Source organism: Haliotis rufescens, unplaced genomic scaffold (assembly GCF_023055435.1).
Source record: "Haliotis rufescens isolate VD_foot unplaced genomic scaffold, xgHalRufe1.0.p SCAF_18, whole genome shotgun sequence".
Lineage (NCBI taxonomy): Eukaryota > Metazoa > Mollusca > Gastropoda > Lepetellida > Haliotidae > Haliotis > Haliotis rufescens.
The window spans coordinates 18398859-18419116 of record NW_025963868.1 but is presented as its reverse complement, the minus strand read 5'-3'; the positions used below and the strand labels follow the sequence as shown (position 1 = coordinate 18419116).

At 39.1% G+C, this 20258-nt stretch overlaps 1 protein-coding gene across 2 annotated transcripts in view; it reads right to left on the bottom strand.

Annotated features, from left to right (window-relative positions):
* Positions 1 to 20258, bottom strand: part of LOC124123568 — a 28490-nt gene extending 8232 nt beyond the window's left edge. The window contains exons 1-4 of one of the 2 annotated variants that reach the window (XM_046486768.2): positions 19918 to 20258; positions 10464 to 10694; positions 10187 to 10301; positions 7212 to 7320 (exon numbers count right to left, since the gene is read on the bottom strand). In XM_046486768.2, the coding sequence (XP_046342724.1) occupies positions 7212 to 7320; positions 10187 to 10301; positions 10464 to 10694; positions 19918 to 20227 (765 nt within the window). In that variant the 5' untranslated portion in view covers positions 20228 to 20258. The remainder of the gene's footprint in view (positions 1 to 7211; positions 7321 to 10186; positions 10302 to 10463; positions 10695 to 19917) is intronic. The other variant, XM_046486767.2, reaches the window with a different exon arrangement.

Sequence of the window (20258 nt, the reverse complement as noted above, 5' to 3'; positions counted from 1 at the left end):
GTAAAAACAATTCTTAAATTGGTAGGGAGTGGACATGACAAGTACCTTTCAACATTTAACATGGATTTAAAATGCTTATAAAGATCACATTTTGGAGAAGAGTTAACAGAAGCAAACCCAAATTGGAATAAAATATTTCTAACTTTAGTCGCCCAAGTTACCCGCCCAACATCATCTAAAGATTTAAGCATTAAATAGCATTGAGAAGGTAATCTCTGGGGTTGAAGATGTAAGAGCCTGCACCAATATTTAATTACTTTAGTCATGTAAGTGAGTTGTAAAGGAAACCTCCCACATTCCCCTAAAACCATATTTGAGCAGGTTGATTTGTTTACTTTTAAATAATGCTTACAAGAGGCGATTTGGACAGATTCGATTTTTTTACAATAGCAAGTACCCCAAATTTCAGAGCCATAGGTTAAGATTGGGGTGACCATAGAGTCAAAAACCTTAAACAGATCTGTACCAATTTTCTTTTGAAAAGAGTTAATTGCTAAAATTGCTTTGGTGGCTTGGGATGCTAGAGTAGTTTGTGCCTTACTCCATACAAGCTTAGGTGTAAACATTAAGCCAAGATATCTATAGCTTGAAACAGTTTCAATAGGTTCACCATGATAAAACCACTTTTCATAACTGCGAAGATGTCCACCTTGCCTAAATACAATTACTTTTGTTTTTTTTAAGTTAATTTGCATGCCTGTTTTATTACAAAATATTTCCAAAGTATTAATTTTCTTTTGAAGCTGGGCACAACTATCTGAGAGAGCAGAAACATCATCAGCAAAAAGAAGAGCACATTTATTTTATCTATATCAGGAGAAAATGAATACCTTTATCACCTAATTCCTCAAATACTGTGGACAAATTATTAATAAAAATTAGGAACATTTATGGGCTTAAGACACAACCTTGGCGAGTACCTACATTACATGGAAACACTTGAGATAAACCTTTGGCTGATCTTACACAGGCTGATAAACCACTGTACATGGAAACTAGGATATTATAAATGGGACCCGATATACCTACTTTCTTTATTGAATCTAACAGATCATCATGTTTTACAGTGTCGAAAGCTTTCGAAAAATCAATAAAGAGGCAGTAAAATCTTCCCTTCTCTTTGCCAGACTATTTTGTTGTAATAGTTTGTAATGTAAACATATGGTCAATAGTAGAATAGTCAGTTCTAAAACCAGCCTGAGCTTCACTGAGGATGTTATTGGTGTCACACCATAGCTGTAATCTGCTGTTTAGGATAGATGTAAAAACCTTGCATAAAGTATCTATAAGGGATATTCCTCTGTAGTTGTCTGTATTTTATTTATCACCAGACTTATGTAATGGACAGATTATACTCTTACCCCATGAAGATGGGAAGGAACCAGTAGAGAATATTTGATTAAAAATCTTGGTGAGAATAGGTGCATGAAGGTTACTGCAGGATTTAATAAATTCATTTGGTATGCCATCTGGACCTGGAGATTTGTTGTTAGGTAGATTTTTGATGTGGGATAATACTTCTTGTTCAGAGATGGGCTGGTTTAAACTATCGGAGGCAGAGGGGCAGAATCATCACAGAGTGGATACTGGGTGCTATTGTCAGTGGATATTGTTTGGAATTGAAACTTTTCTTAAACAAGCGTCTAAAATATCTAAAGCGGTCTAGATCAGCATTGTGGTCTCTATGGGCTCTGAGAGCAGCATACTTATCATGTTTCAAGTTTTCAAGATCTTGGTCCCACCATGGTGGCTGACATAATTTTAATGGTTTGCGGAATTGTGTATAAAGCTTTTTGGTATGGTCAGCAGCACATTGAATAATATTAACTATATGAACTAGGGCACTCTCTACATTTGTATCAATCATATCACATAGTGCAGATTTAATATCATAAAAGCCAGCTTTAAAATTATCAAAGAAAGTGTTACCAGAGTCTCTACTCCAGACATACTTATTCCATTTACATGGCTCAGTACTGACATCTTGCGGAAGATCATTTTGTGGCAATTTACAATCAGGTTCATATAAACAGTTAAAATCTAGATTAAGACTGCAGTATAATGGAAAGTGGCATGAATTATCTCTTGTACCAATACCAAAGTCGGTTACATGGGCAAACAGGGATGATGAAGCTAACATATAATCAACAACACTTGCTCCATTGTGTGTTACACACGTGAACTCTCCTCTCTGATCATTAAAGAGCCTGCCATTAAAGACGTGAAGATTAGTGAGTAGTGTTGTACGCCATAAATGGACTTTATAAAACTGAGGCATTCTAAGTTTAGGTTGTTCGATCTACGACGCTCATAAATCTAACACTCTCAATTTCAAAGATTGTGTTATCTATTCCTTGCAGTGCTTTGAGATTTGTATTACTTCACCGATACTTCAATATACCCGTCATTAGCGGTGGGCGTGTCCTCAAGATCTCAAGCATTGTGCCCTGGCCCAGTTATTCTTATGTTGCCTGGCATTTACATTCTGGTGATGTGTTACTGCTGGAGGGAGTCAGTTACAGTGGGCATGAGCGTTATCGTCTTATAATACAAAACATGCGCGCAAACGTCACCACTATTGGCGCAATTATTTTGGCTAGCTAGTACTACCCTTCCATTAACAATATGCACTGGCTTTCTGGCAATCATATTGATTTCGCCCCATCTTATTACAGACCCACCCCTAAATCTGCCATGTCGCCTTATGTTGACGTTCGCATGACGTTCGTCTAGACACGCCTAGACAGTCCAGCGTAAAACATCACAAGAGACCATTGGCGATTCCCCAGTTTCTACGCTTTAAAATACAACCATTAGCGTCTGGGTAGAATGTGTCTAATGGTACAATAGATTGTCGCCGAGCATGCAGATTAGCTGCATACAGACGATTTCCAACCGTCTTGTCAGTATTTTGAACTCTGGCGACCAGTGAACAGCGATTTGATTTGTTGGTTGGGCTCGATTTCTTACTGCCTGGCTTCTGATTAATCGATCCTGTTCTTGACCTAGGTCGCCGTTTTGGACATTTGGTGTCTACAGAAACCTTTTTCTAAAGTCTGCAAATCACAGATTGAGACATGTTGAACATATTGGCTACCTCTCGCCGAGTTCCAGCTGTATGACTTCTGATAATAGCATTCAGGCTCCTTCACTGTACAAGTGAGAATAATTTCCTGGTTTAATGACATTAGTTTCGCATTTAGCAAAACACATGTCCAATTCAGTACACATTGGACACGTCTAATACCTCTGGTTACTCTAATAGTAAGTTAAGTTACATCTTCTCCGGTTTGGAAAACGCACACACACATAATGCAGTACACCTCTAAAACAGATATCCATTTGCCTTAATGAGACATGTATAAGTACTTCAGGTCTAATTACGTTAGCGTCTGGTCACCTTGACCTTCGGATATCACTGAGGTTCTTAAAAATGTGTTCAAATTTTGAAAACAATGTTCATAAAGTGTTGTCAAATTGCTGAGTGTTTTTCAGGATATTGTAAGCACAAGCTTGTCGGGACGTCATCCAATTAGTGAGTTACAAACTAAACCGTTTTAAATATATACGTTTGGTGAACATCGAAACATTTGGTGAGCAATGTCATATTGCAAACACAACAAGAGTGGTCAAGTGAATAAGTGAAAGTGCGAAGGTCAAGGGCATGATAATTCAATAGCCCCTGTGCCTGTCATTGTCTGGCACCCCGTCCATGAACGAAAAGGGAACACGGTAGTCCATGGGAAAACGGTTGTGTATGAAGTTCAGGATGACACAATCGTACGATCCAATTCAAATAGGTGTTCAATCGGGTTTAAATCTGGCAATTTACATAAAGGCCATGGTCGAATATTTACCAGTGCTATGAACAGCCTATCATTTTCGTCTTGGAAGACGATGTTATCATTGGTAATAATTGGAACAACGTGCGACGATAGGCTGTATTACAATACCGTTAAGCCTTTGAGTCTTGAACATGTGTCGGGTTTGTTCTGTGGTGTGAGAGTTCCACCCATACTCTCCCACCACAACATCTGTCGACCTCCCATGTGCATTTAGCGGCAAAGCCTTCATGGCGGCGTTTTTACGTTTAAGGCAGCATTGCCTTGTCAGATTGAAAATGCGAACTGAAGCCATTCTAGATGTTGGTGTTGTTCCCCTTTGCCGCAAATGGCGTAGCAGTATGAATCTGACCTAAGCAGCCACTTTCCCATGGGGTTAGCCAGACCTTGGTCGGTCAGTAGGCGAAGCTTGATGCAATCATCCTAGCTGCGATACTCTTGTGGTGTTACGTTTTTGTTGTTTTGTTGGGGTTATGCATGTCGTAAGTGCTGCCTTATAAGAATAATATGTTTATTTTCATACCAAATGTCATAACTGGCGGAAAAATGTTTTGAGTTTCCTGAATAAATGCGAAATTTCATCACATATGAGGCGTGTTTCGTGACAAAACGTTGTGACCATAGATATAGTTACATATAACATATAGTTACATATGGTTCAGGTCAATTTGTCAAATTTGAAAGCAAAAGCCATCTGAAATCTACTGAGAAAATGATATGCAAAATGTTGGACTTCCCATGGGCACCAATTGTGATCCCCGTTGCGGATCTGTGTCTTTAAGCAAATGAATCCGAATTTCTCCCCGGATTGGTAAAGTCAAAACAAGGTAATTTGGATATGTTCATTAACAATCAATTAGCCAATTCCCTTCCACTGATTTACCCACCTGAGCCAGAAAGAAAGGAGACCAGTGAGACCGCCTCATCTGTTTCATATTTAGATCTATGAATAAAGAGTGACAAAACACTCTCCAAAATACTGGATGACGAGAGGAAGTATCTAATTAGGATTTACCTTTATGTCGAACAATATTCCTGCAGCTCCAGCCCTGTCTGCATTTCACAACTTTTTAGGAACAACCGAACATGCTCTTTCTACCGAGACTCCAACTTTAGAGCGTCATACAACTCTTTCTCATAAGCTGTTCGATCAAGGTTACGACCTTCAAAGACTCAAAAGTTTTATGGTAGACATGTGGATGATATTTCCAAATTTGACACATCAGTGACAAAAATTATATCAGATGCAATTCCCTATTTAGACTTATGTTTTGATGTCTGTTTTTCGGTGAACATCTGACTTACCTGTGCATGTGTTTGTGATAGGTGCCACCGCCGGGGCAGAATATATTCACCTTTTTGCGAACACCTGGTATCGACATTGATAAAGCCAACGGATAAAAACAATATCCGTGGGGGTCATATGCGGATAGAGATGCAAATGTCAAAGGTCAAGTACGGACTACTTTCAGTGTTTAGAAACAAACGTGGCGTCGGCAATCGAGTTAGAATTAACCATCGGGAATCCGGATAAACTACAGGAATAATTGCTACCATTATCAAAAGAACATACTGAAAATCAGTGACTAACTGTGACCTAGCTAAGGCATTTTATAAGTTTTGGCAACTTTGGAGACATACATTTCGAAACAATTTTGCGAGGGCACTAGGCCTATCTAAGCGGGATCAGTAGCCATATCTGTGCTTGTAGACCTCTGCGGCTTGAAACCTTTTCCACAAATTAAAATAGTTTGATTTGGCCGAAATATGTTTGAATTGTTACCTTGTTTCGTTTTGGCGCTGTGTGTACATCTGACTGCACTTTTTAACGTTATGACAGGACAGGCCAATTGTCAACAACGACTGAACGTGGCTGTGACGTCTCATAGACTAGGGCTAGAGTAGCTTCCCTTTGACAAAGGGCAGTTACTCAGTGGACTGATGGATTTCTGCGAAAGGCAAGTAAAAACAATAGTTGTTTTGCGTATATGTTCCCTCGCCACTGTATAAGAAACAGATTTCAGTTGGAACTATATTGGTTACTGTCACTGTCAGCCTGACACATCACTTACCCTGTGACGTAATAAATATTAATGCGCGCATTCCAGGAAAACTCGCAATGTTTCGGTAATGTTTGTGAGAAAGAGGAAGCGATTTTCAAGCACAGAATTAAAGAATGACATTATATGATAAAGACGCTTGTGTGTTTGGGGATGGTAAATATCCTGTATTAGGAGCAACCTGTATCTATCAGTCAAAGATCATGAGCAAAGATAAAACAAAATAGTATAACGAAGGGTCTCTTAACGCACTTAACCCACACGCCTCCCAACAGATGGTTCGCCAATGATGATACATGGTTTTAGGGAGATGGTCGTAATATGTTTCAGTGAATATGTGAATGTTGTTTTATGCAGCAGTCAGCAGTACTCCCTCTCTATCATGGCGGCATGTATCTAAGCTGGACATGGCAAGCTAGTCTCTGACAGCAGGGGCAATGATCCAACCAATCACGTTACACATATGAACAATATATGCGACAAGATAGGATACTGCGGACCAGTTGTACACACAGAATGCCAAGTGAGAGTATATCAGAGTATCCGACTGTTGAAGAGAATTTTTTTTATCAGAAACAACCCGTGATCGGAATGGGCCTAACATTAGTAGTATCTAGACTGTTTATAAGTTAACTCTCATAAACCAAATGACTATGGACATATGATTACAGATGTGTTCATTATGAAAACCATGGTTTGTTCCATTGATCAGCAACGATTGTTCAATATGTTTCCTTCCTTGTTTTGCCTTTGCTTGCAACTTTGAGTTTCAAGATTTTTAGTGTGCGTTTTACATCATTTAGGCTACATGTCTTGAAAAATCGTTTCCTCTGAAGGCAACTATTTCGTATTCTGCTTCTGGTCTATTTAATCTCATACAATTTCCATTAAAATTCGTAACGAAAAATTTTCTGACCAGAAAACTTTGAATGTGTGCATGGTTCATCAACCTTGTTAGTGCATGTCACTCGCATGTCAAACTGCACGTGGTTTGGTGACCATATTGCAATTAATTAACTATTGTAAAAGATCGGGTGTTCAGGAGTTGAAAAATAGAAAACATAAAAAATTGGCATGTTTCATAAACATTGCATGTTTAGTCGTTTTCAGATCTTTATGAAGAGACATAATATCAGAGTAAAATATCTGATTTTAAACGGAATATATCTGTCTTGTGAACTCGTGCACTGAATAAGTGCACTGACGCCATGAAGAGTTACCTTACAGTTTTACCAAACGTGAATCCATAAGAAAGGACTGCTGATCATTTGTGTGGATAATATAAAAATTGATATAATATAATACTTACATTTCCAAGATGCAACCAGTCACTGCCTTCGGTCCAATACACTGATAAACTCTTTGTGAAAAACTGAGCAGTTAAGATGCAGCTCTTGGGGCCATTGGGAGTGTTGAGCCTGACGAGATGAAATATATATATACATTTGGGTTGGTGGTGGTGGTAAGGTGGCTGGATTTTAATATTTTTAAGAGCATCTTGCAATAGTATACTTTCTACAGGTACAGGTTCTTTGTTTTTTTTGTCCATTTCGCGGATTGTGTGCAGGGGCAGAGTCTCTTGTTATATGTTCCAAGCCTCACATAGAAAGCCTTGACCTAAAGACTTTAAAAACTTTATCTTGCCAGTCGAAATGTTCTCCACAGCTACCCTGACGTCATCGTTCGAGTCAAAATGGGTCTGGTAAGAGATTTCTTCATGTCGTGAACAGATGGAAGTCTGACGGAACCAGATCAGGAAAATCTGGTAGGTGCTGTAGTACTTCAAGTCACTCCAGTCGATTGTAGCCATGGCAAAGATTGATATGTGCATTGGCGAATTGTCCTGATAGAAGAACACGCCCTTCCTCGGCTTCACACGTCTCTTAGTCTTAATGTCATTTTGTAATTGTCCTCAAACGTGCAGCATTGTTTGTTTCGGTATTGTCTGGCCTTTTGGACTCTAGGTCCACCTTGATGACACTCTCAGCACCCCAGAACCCGGAAACCATAACCTTTACAACTGATGGAACAGCCTTTGCCTTCTTTGGTCGTGGTGTGATGACAAATGCTTTCACTGTTTTGATTGTAGTTTGGACGTGGTGAACCGAGGTTTCATCGTAGTCAAAAATCTTTGCAAGAACCTCTTTGGGACAGCTTTTAGCAGAGCTTGTGCACGGCATAGGAAGCGGCATCGTTCTCCAGTGATGTACTTATATCTTCATGGAAGGTTTTTGGTCTTTGATCCCTTTTTCTGCAAGAACCTGATCAGAGCACATTCCTAAAGTTTGTCAATTTTCCAAGACCACAGACACCTGCTTATTTACTGACTTGTGACGGCCAAACAAAGTGCAACTCTGACTAAGTGGCTTTATCACATTATATAATGTCCATAGAAAAATATTTCACTATTATGCTATTAATTCTATGTGAGGCTATCAACAAGATACCAGTTTCTTTGAGAGGCATTCAGTAGTTGGAGTACAAAGTAAAGATAAGATTTATGGATGAACAACTTCTTTATTACTATTAGGAGCGACGTTGTTTCGGTGTTGGTTCTAACACCGTTATCAAGCAAGTGATGTACAGGGTATGGTTGACAAGTATAACGCTACCGTTTCCGCTAGTGGTGTTCTCACCTGCCCACAAATTCACACCCGATAACATCCTCTCCACCATGCAGAACGACCCCCTGAACGCAACGTGCCACCGTTCGTTCTAACCATGGCGGTAAACGCACTTTCTTCAATCAACTCTGAACAGACAGAACCGTCTTTCATCAGTGCGGACCACCCTCGTCGCCCACGACGATGCTAACGACGTGTGTCCATCTCGATCTCTGATGACAATGTTGCACTGTCAATAACTCTCCTTTTTAAGGTCTGCAAGGCCTAATTCCTTGAGCCCTGAGTCACCTGGCCACACTCTGTTGACTAACCATATGCCCTAAGGCATTCGTCACTAATGACGTCACTGTTAGTAAACGATTCCGGTGATGCAAGGTACACAAGTACCGGTATTCATTGGGCGTAGTTACCCTGGGTCTGCTTGTTCTTGGCCTGTCTGATGTTTGGCCGGTCTGTCTGTAACGTTGCATCAGGTCAGTAACAGCAACAAGGGAGCAGGCAAAACTTTTTAGCAGAGTGGGAATCGGCGGCTTTCATCTGTATTATAGCCAGGGCCCGCACGCATTGTTCGGGTTTCAGTCGTGGCATTTCTGTGGTGGTTTGTTATCAGTGTGAGTGTCTGACATGCCGTCCGTATTATGTTATACCCTTTTTGCACGCCTTATTTCGGCTATCCAAACGGTACATTAATAATTTGTTTTCGTATTTTCAGAAGAAAAAAAAATGTGGCGTGGACGTGAATCACTTCCTGCATGGAGCATTGTTGTGTTTGGACGATGTGTTTTGAATGGTTTAGTTTTAATATGTGTTTTTATTGTTTTGCAAATTCATTCTAAGGTGGTAAAGTTTCTTTTGGCCGACAGTTAACAAAAAGACTCACAAGCTGGGTAATATTTGTTTCCGAAGTTTACACATATTTCAAAAAATCGTTCCTAAGTCTTTCAATGTGACGTGTTTGTCCTCTCAAGGATTCTGAAGCGACACTACAGTGTTTATTTCGTCTTGAATAGTCTTACTTTTGAGCTTTTTTGGAAGTCCATGAAAGAACGCAGTTTTTGCCTTAAAACTGCACAATGTCACGTTCACTGTCATACAGTTCTTTGCTATATTTGTCCAGTAATAGTTTTCTTCAGATTCACTTGACGTATCGTAAGATTCTTTATTTTCTGAGATGTCAAGCATCATGTTCTTGTAGAATGCGTTGTTCAGTAGCCCCCACCTTTGTCGGCTTCCTCAGTAATATTGCCATGATTATTCATCAAATCAGTTAAAATATGATTGTCTACCTTGGGCGTATGAAGCCGAACTTTCTTTCACTAAATAGGTGTCGATTATACGGCTTCGGAAAAGTCATCTTGATATTTGTTTTTAACAGGTTTGGTGTAATTTGGATTGTGTGTCTAAATGATTAAACTGGACACTGTTAAATTGTCGTCACATCACTTTTAAAGTCATTCTCCCTAAATTATCAATTGGTCCGCAAGACGGATTTTGCTCGTATTTTTTTTTACGACCACGTTTGAGTCATATGACCAGTTACACATGGATTCCATGTACTCATGAACCACAAATATTAATCACAAAAGGACTTTACATAAATGAACAAATAATCCTATACTGGACGTTTGTTTGGATTCAATACAATGTAGATATATTGTACCTATAATGTTGAAAGTACACATCAGGACCTTTGGCGATTACATGGGGTGTCCATCCAGGGCGCACAGAAGGGGTGGATGGATTTTCGTACCACAGAAGCTCCCCCTCCTCAGATCCTAAGAAAAACAGAAAAAAACATGGACATCACATAAACAATAATTATAATGAGACATTTCATTACCCAAAGTATGATATATACTACTCGATTTTTTCTTAAAATCTTATTACCAATTCATACATATTTGAACATTTCTTTTCATCATATGAAAACAATGTACCAAACAAAGGTTTCCTAGCTCGGCATGTGAGAGCATCGTAGTCGCCATCATTATCCATGTCCACCCACTGTACTCGGTGATAGAACCAGTCCTCTCCCGACTCCTCGGTGATCCTCACCGGGATACTCGCCCCACTTCCAGTGATATTCACTAGCTTTATTCCACCTTTTGTCTTGAATGGAACAAGGAATCCGTCTGGGATTGCAACCATGCTCGTGTTGAAAACGTACTCTGTAAAATGAAACAGGAGTGCTCGTTATTATTTAGGTATCCCAACAGGTTTCACATCATAACTTTAGCTCCTGGTGGGTGTGGATAGTGCTTGGCAATATTAAAGGGCATGCATACTGCAACCACGAAATCGTCTGTATTTTCCAAATATGGTCAATGGATGGAAAATTGAGCGACAATTCATTAAAAAAGCGTAATAAATTCGTCGGTAATTTCGAGCATAAAATTACCTTTATTTGATGCTCCTACTTCGCTCAAGCATAACGGAACGTCCAAACAAATGGAGAATTGTGTCAGACGCACGTGATATGCTCAGACTGGTCGGTGAAGGTATAGGTCTCAGTATCAGATTTCTGACAGTTGCATACGCTGCTTGTTTCACTAGGAATGAAGCCACATCGACTGGTACACCCAACTAAATAATTCTGAATTGACAGTTTAAGGAAACAATTGTTCACCTGAAAAACAAACACGGGAACAAACGGTACAAGTCAAAATAGGGAATTGCATCGGACATCATTTTTGTGACTGATGCGTCGTATCAAGGGTCGTATGACGCTCTTTGATACCTTGGTAGAAAGAGCATGCTCCATTGTATCTAAAGGATGGAGCTGCTGGTATATTGCTCGACGTGAAGGGAAAGTTGAAGTGATCCCTCTTGTCATACAGTCTTGTGGGGAGTGTTTAGCATGCTGAATCTTTATGCATGGATCTGAATAAGAAACAGATGAGGCGGTCTCACCGGTCTCCTTTCATTCTAGCCCAGGTGGGTAAATCAGTGGAAAGGAATTGGCTATTTGATTGTTATTGAACGATATCAGATCATCGATCTGTAAAGCTAAACTGTTAAGTTAAACTTCTTCTCCAAATTACCTTGATTTGACTTTCATATGCATAAAATACAGATCCGCAAAGGGGAGCGCAGTTGGTGCGCAATGGGATGTCTTCTTCTTGTCTAAATGTCTTACCCCCAAACCATACGTAGATGTTATCAACGAGGAAGTCCAGCATTTCATATATTGTTTTCTCAGTAAACATTTAACAAATTGTCCTAAACCTCTGAATATGGATACGTAACTGTATCTTTCACCACGTTTTGTAACAAAAGTCCACTGGATCAAGTTATGAAGTTTTCCCTTAAGTTTGTCATATGGGATAGTGGTGTACAAAGTTGAAAAGTCAAATGGTTTGACAGAATTCGGAGATTGCAAAAATCAAACAAATCTTTTGAGGTTTTGCGAATCTATATGGTATTAATTCCACTTGTCTCAAATACTTTCTGTAATATAAAGAAAGTCCTTCCTTGATTGTATTAAGGATTATTGTAAGTCTTTGAGACAGGGATTTGGTGGTACATTTGCTGGACCCAGCAATATATCCCTCTTTGTACAGATTTTTAAGGAGCTTTGGAATCCAGTACAAAAGAGGAATGGACATGTTTTCAGGTTTTAGAGTCAAGTCAGAAGTTGACAGCACTAATTTATGGTACATTGAAACGCGACAAAAAAGCTCTACTCAAAGACTTACAGACTTTTCCTATCAATCTACAAATGAGTTTCATTTAGTCACAGTAACAAAGAAACGATCATATTGCTTGTGTGAAAGACCGAGGTACACAAAGGTCACTACATGTTATTATGGCACATACACATATGACACTAATAATTTTGTGTGTTTGATATAGGCATGAGAAAGCTACTGAAATAGTAATTTTCATGATAAAAAATATTATTAAAGGAAATTGGTTACATTAATACATGAACAACTTGAAACGTCGATAGAGTTCTTATGTTCCGGTTAATATCTCTGTCATATCTCACCTTCCTCAACTGATTTTTAAAAATCATTTTAAATTATTTCAGAATCTGTTATCCCGTGTACATATAATATATCCTGGGATGTGTGATTTGCATATTAAAACAGAGTATAGGACACAGATGATGGATTACAGTTGATGAGATGAAATCCTCCTTAAACACAGAGAAAATGTTTTTACTCAGCCTGATCATGTTTAATTAGTTGTGCTTTAATAATTTTATGTTTCTAACTCCATTCGTTGGTTATGATTTTCAGTGTATCCATCTTTATGGTCATTGAATACATGTACAGTTAAGAATGTTTTCCAGATAGTCAAACACGGTTTGTCACTAAAGTTGTTAATAAACTTATCACTGGTTTGTCATTTTGAGGATAGTATTGAATAGCAATAAATAGACTGGGCACCTGTAAGCCATAGAGAGGATCATTTTGCAAAGCAGTGAATAGACTATTGGCACCGGCGTGTCAATTAGAGGATAATCGCATGTAGCAGTTAATAGACAAAGCACCCACATGTCATTTTGAGGATAATCTTATGTGGCAGTGAATAGACCAGGTGCTTGTATCGTCTGGCCTATATTGGATTACAGTGCAGCCATCTTGGGAACAGGGGACATATCATCTGTCTATACAGTACACAAGAGCAATGCGTTTCTTCCTGGGTGTCGGAAAGTACACACCAAATGCAGCTGTAGATTACATTAAAACGTGAACAACTTGAAAAGTCGATAGAGTTCTAATGTTCCGGGTAATACCGATCAACAAATGGGTTTTAGTCTAGGCCGATAAGTACGCCGGAATAGGAAGGTACCAAAAAGATCGTGGACTGACCCACTTTTCTAACACTATTACAACAAGAAGGAGATCTCCGTCCAAATAGAAATCAAAGAAATAGAAAGTTTAAATCGGAATGGAAGGCCAAGTTGAAGACGGAAAGTGCAAAAGGTGGACAGGGTAGAAACAAATCATGCATACACCAAACATTCAAAACCTACTACGCATGTGAATCGTTAGTCATTGAAAAGACTATGGGAATCTTCCCACGGAAAACAGACAATGTTTCTGTGGTCACGACGGTGTCGAAGATGAAATATATAACCTTGATGCCAGAGAATAATCAGTCTTTGTTATCTGCTGTAACAGATTGCTTTGGGCGGAAAAGGCAAAATAGTGGTGAAAAATATATGAATTGATCAGTGATAATCAGTGATAATCAGTGATGACACCACGTGTCTGATCTGCTCTACCGGAAGCACCCGCCACTCTCACCATCACTCGAGAACGATTATTCGGTTGACGTTTTAAATTGTGTTTATTCAACGCTGAACTATGCTGTTATATCTGCATATACGAAGTGTGAATTAAATAAAACATACTGGGTATGTGTGTGTCTGCGTGTGTGTGCCTGTCTGTATGCATGTCAGATGGACTATCTCGTGTAGCGGTGAATAAACTAGGCCTCGGTGTGTCATTTACGAGGATGAACTTATGTAGATGTAGAAGTGAATAGACTAGACACTGATGTGTCACATACGAAGACAACCTAATTGAGCAGTGAAATGTCTAGGTACCAGTATGGCATATTTGAGGACGTGTGTTCGGCTGCTTTTACGAGTCCGGACTATAGAGCTAGCCCACTGAGATACCATGCCGCAGTTTAACATGATCCGACCAGTCCTTGTTTTGGTCCCTTGAGCGCCAAGCAGGGTAAAAAGTACAATCTTTTAATGTCTTTTGGGTATGACACGGCCGAGAATTGAACCCCGGACCTTCCGTTCATCGGGTGGACTCTTTGACCCTAGACAACGGAGGCGGTCCTCGTGGAACAGGGAATTATCTCGGCACCGTATGACCTATACGAGGAAGACCTCGTGGAACAGGGAATTATCTCGGCACCGGTATGTCCTATACGAGAACGACCTTGTGGAACAGGGAATAATCGCGGCATCGGTATGGCCTATACAAGAAGGACCTCGTGGAACAGGGAATGATGAAGTACCGGTATGTCCTATATGAGGAAGACCTCGTCGAACAGGGAATAATCTCGGCACCGGTATGACATATACGAGGACGACCTCGTGGAACAGGGAATGATGAAGTACCGGTATGTCCTATACGAGGAAGACCTCGTCGCACAGGGAATAATCTCGGCACCGGTTTGACCTATACGAGGACGACCTCGTGGAACAGGGAATTATCTCGGTACCGGTATGTCTTATACGAGGACGACCTCGTCGAACAGGGAATTATCTCGGAACAGGGAATGATGAAGTACCGGTTTGTCATTTTCGAGGACAACCACATGGAGCGGTGAACAGACGAGGAACTGGTATGGCATATACGAGGACAACCTCGTGTAGCAATATCCCAGCCATGATATTTTTTGTGTGGAAGCTATCAATGTAAATAACTTTGATTTCATGGCAATCATATGAATTTGCTTTGTATGTAGATATATATTTGCAAATCTTTGAATAAAGTATATGCTGACTTATTCACGTTTTTCGTGTTTTATTAAACCCATCTTTTATTTTGGACATTTTAATGAAAATATGCCTTTCAATCACGTTTTAAGCTCATATTACACCCAGGAATTGTACCATGTTTATGGTTCAGGATTATACATTTTCGGTGGAAACCTCAACATGGCCGCCAATGGACAGCATGGGACAATATTTCGCTTAACAGGTGCCAAGTCTATTCACTGATATACAATATTATCCTCTAAATGACATACCAGAGATAAGGTTTTTTACTGTTACAACGACGACTTTTGTGACGACCGTGTTTGACTATCGGGAAAAGATTTATTAACAGTACATGTACAATTGCTATTTCAAATTACACACAAAAATAAGACTCATATGTGTTTGTTCCCTGATTAGATGTTGTGATGCAAGCAAACCCTACCCAACCGCTTGTGTACCTCGTCCTTTCACACATGCAGTATAATCGTTTCTTTGTTACTGTGACCTTATGAAACTAATAGTATGTTATATTTGCAAATAGGTATCAAATTAAGTTAATTCAATACTGTCCCTTCCAGATTTCATGGAAATCATATGAATTCGCCTTGTATGTAGATAGATATTTGCATGTCTTTGAGTGAAATATCCTGACTTTTTCCATTTTTTGTCGTGTTTAATGGACCCAAATTGTTAAGAATGATATTCTCATAATGAAAATAACGCCCACTTCAATCGTTTTCTTGTGCTCCAATTACCAAATGGTCTCATACGTTTATGTGCCGTGTCTAGTTCAATAGACTGATCATGATACAAATAAGTACCGTAAGTACAGTCAATTGCGGCGCCCTAGCTTTTCAAATTTCAGGAATGTTTAGAGTGAGCAGACCCAATATTAAACCAGTCGCCCTTAAACACCGGAAAACACACTTAAACAATCGGTAAGTTACGAATACATGCATGCTGGAAGGTCTGCATTGCGATATTTGGTCCCTACCAAGAGATAAAGCTATAGCCTGCAGGACACACAAATAGCATTCTGTGCTGTTTTAAAACAGAGAAATAATACTTAACCACGCTAGTGGGATAATGAACAAGATCACCTAACACAACAAAAATACAGGGTTCTAAGCTCACACAGACACAATAACAGATAATTCACTATTTAGGAAATGAGGACCACTTTTCAGAAGAACCTTCGACCCGTGAAGATCCGGAGTAGAACAGATCTTCAGCAACCCATGCTTGCCGTAAAAGGCGACTATGCTTGTCGTAAAAGGCGACTAACGGGATTGGGTGGTCAGGCTCGCTGACTTGGTTGAAGCATGTCATCGATCCCAAATGCGTGGATCGATGCTCATGACATCAGTCACTGGATTGTCTGGTCCAGACTCGATTATTTACAGACCGCCGTCATATAGCTGGAATATTGTTGAATGTTGCGTAAAACAAAAACAAATAAACAGAAGAACCTTCGTTCAAAAGAAACAGATAAATTTGAGTAAACAGAAAGACAAAATAATAGAAGTAAGAAATGATCCCAAGGTGTTCTGGAAAGTTTCCCAGCGTATTTCTGACACTATCTTCTCTGCACAGATACCCTTACAGACTACTGGAAGGTGCATTGTATTGCTGTTGAAGCTGATGGTCCGTGCATACTTACCTGTCCAATTACAGAACAAGCAATGTTATCAAGCATCCCAAACTTACCAATAAATCAAACTCCAGGACCTGATGGAGTGGCTGCACAATGATTCAAAACTGCACAGCATATAACTACCCAGCCACTTAAACTTATGTTTAATAACATTCTCAACACTTCCAAAAACAGCTGGGGTAAAGGTATCCTTTACAGAAACGTAACAAATCAACTGGTACTGATTTGATAGAAAATTATTATCAAATTGATTCCGTTGAAATCTTCGCACCGCTTTACGTTTCATATTTTAATCTTGTTTTTTTGTCCTCGGGAATAATCCCCGAATCATGGTTCACCGGAATGATACACCCGTTTATAAGAAAAGGGTGATACTACCAATTCATATAGGTCAATTACTATATTAATGGCAAATTATTCACCAGCATCCCGAACACCAGATTTAATTTATTCCTTGAAACTAATGCGATATTGACATCAGCACAAGATGGTTTTTCGGGAAAGGTTTTCAACTATAGATAATATTTATGTATAATTATATATGCCGTTGCAAATACTAAAATGTTCTAATAGTAAACATTATTGTAGCTTTATTTCATTTCTAAGAAAACTTTTGATAATGCCTGGAGGGAAGGCGTTTGGCAAACATTACTAAAGGATGGTATTAAAAGTACATTCTTTAATTTAGTTACTTATATGTATGATCATATTAAATCATGTGTTATACATATAAGAAAATTGTATCTTAATTCTTCTTTAGTTTCTCTGGTGTCAGACAGAGTGAAAATCGATCTCCTCTTCTATTTTCAATATTTCTTTCTCGGCACAAATATAATCCTGGATATTAAGGGATGTTTACAATTCGCAAACATTCGCATACACATAGTTACTTTGAACTGAGTATATTATGATAAATCAGAACAGGATGTTCACATAATCCTCCAATACCGGGGTTAAAATAACATCTAAATTGTGTGGCCACCCTTAAGAAACACTCATATGTCGTTCACTCAACTCCTCGGCATCAAGGTCTCAGAGACGTTGAAACGTGGTGACTGTTCAGCGCTGATTGATAGTTTGCACCTTTGCCATTGTCATTGCATATGGACTAATGGCTAAATCACCCCAGTATGTTATTACTGATACATGGAGGAAAATAACAATTTTTTTAACATGGCTTGCAAAGGTGTTTACAGCAAAACGTTGATATAACGATCTACAGGGGACAGGAGAAATTAGTTCGTTATATATACGTTGTTCGTTATATACGTTTTCCTTCGGCTTTCACTATATATATTTAATATTACAATGCATAAGAACCATAAGCGTAGCACTTTGATTCAGGTGATTGCTATGATATTTGCCAGAATTTTTTTCGTATGGAACAATTTGCCAGGTCACCGTAGGGACTTCCCGCGCTACATGTATTTCGATTGCGAAAACGTTATGTTGACATTTAATAGTCAAACAGCCTCAAATGTGACTTTTAAGGAGTCAAATAATGGCATTTAATGTATATGTATCCATTCTCTTGCAACTAATGTTCGCTTCAAGGCGTCAATAGCGGTAAACTGACCGTGGTTGCTGTAAATAACGGTGAGCTGAGCGATCTCCCGATCACTTCACACACGGTTGAATCATCACCAGTGATTGTGTTGATTCGCCGCTGATTGCGTACAGCCAATTGTTAGTGACACTTGACACCGAGTGAGATATCTCAGTTGGCTATTCACGTCAGTAATTAGCGGTATTTGGGCTTGTCGGGATCATATATCAGTTCTCTATATACGTTAGTTCGCAGTAGCGAGTTCGTTATGTACATAAATTTTATATGATAATATATAGGAGATAAATCGGGGATTTTTTAACAGTTCGTTGTACCCGTTTGTTCGCTCTATCCGTGTTCGTTATATCCGTGTTCTACTGTAATTATAGGACGTTTTTTCTGCAAGTGTGATGAAAACGTTATTGCTGATGAAGTAAATGAAAATAACTGAGAAGCGCATGGTGACACGACGAAAATATATGTAGTATATATACATGGACACATTGTAAAATGTAAATGTAAATGCTGTCCCTTTGGTGAAGTAATTTGTTTCGGGGCCCCACCATCCACTGATAAACACAACATGCTATTGCTGTGCACTATCTCTCTCTAACTAGTTGCTTCCAACAAGAAACCAAACGTGACAACGCAACAGTGCTTAACACTGACACCGTGGCAAACAGTTCCTTAGCACCAAGTAAAACATTGCCGTGATGTTGCAAGTGTACTTACTACCCACACAATGTTTGCTCCATTCGTTTGTTAGGCAACAGACTACAGAAATAGATTTAAATTTGGACTATATGTACGGATCTAGAACCAGAAAACCAATTGGGGGGCTGACAGAAAGCATCTCAAGCAAGGATAACAGGTCATCTGACTTCCGTGAGTTACAGCGGCAGTTCCTCGGCTGACTCAACACACAACTAAATGGCAAGCTGTCGCATTCCTACGGGTGATGAAGGAACACAGTGGTTTCACAGTCTGTGGATGACAGACTCTCCCTTATAGTATCAATCGTTCTGGGGAAGCAAGTTTTACCACGATCCAGCGGGTTGTTATGTTCCAGTGTTCACACATACTGCTTGTCAGAATCTAGTCAAACCGATAATCATATGAACCAAAAGTCATAAGATTGACTTTCACTTTGTTAAGGTTAAATTGAGTCTATGCCACATGACAGATGAAGTTCGACCATCACTCTATGATTATATTATTCAAAGACACAAATACACAAGCTTTAATACATATTAGGCCATCTCCCAAAGTATTTACAACAAATAAGTACGTAAAAGGGAAAGGAAAGAGTTGCAAAAATAGAGAAAAGTGATGTTATGTACGATTGCACTGCTTTAATTATGCAATCACTGCATCTAAAACAAAATCTGCATTGGACTAGTTTATAGTTTATTTCATGGTTAATATTGTTTGTATTTCCTATAGGGTACAAGTAATTAAATAAACCACTTCTAAATTTATTACTTTATCCTATAAAGTTCACTGACTGAAGAAATGAAAAGCATTCCCTCGAGGGTTCCTACATTTGCAACTGGAATAATTATTTAAATTGACACGGAACTAAGACTGTATCTAAGTTTAGTATGTAAAATATTTATCTTGATTACGACGGTTCATACTCAGACAAAGTGAAACGTCAATCCTTCAATACATCAACTATCTATCGCAATGTGTCACTTTATCACTGTACTTTCAAAACAAGATAGAAAATAGACATACGTGGCACGCCTGATATCTCATTAGGCCAGGTGACTTTGTCCGTGAGTTTTTGTGGAGTGATACTTTCTACGCTGTGCATGTAGCGTCCCACATCTCTTACTATATATGCATAGTCCGTGCTGAAGGGAACACCGTTGAAAGCAGTTATCAGCAAATCATAAGACGTCCTGTTGCTCTGTTTATCAAATGTCCGATATATGCTTGTAAAAGCAGCATGTTTGACGGGAAAAGACCCAACTCTTTCCGGATTTTTTGCGATGGCAAGTGTCGTCGCCACACAAAGCAGGACGACAATCGCAGTTGAAGTCATGGTGGATTTTCAAAAACAAAAAACGATAAGA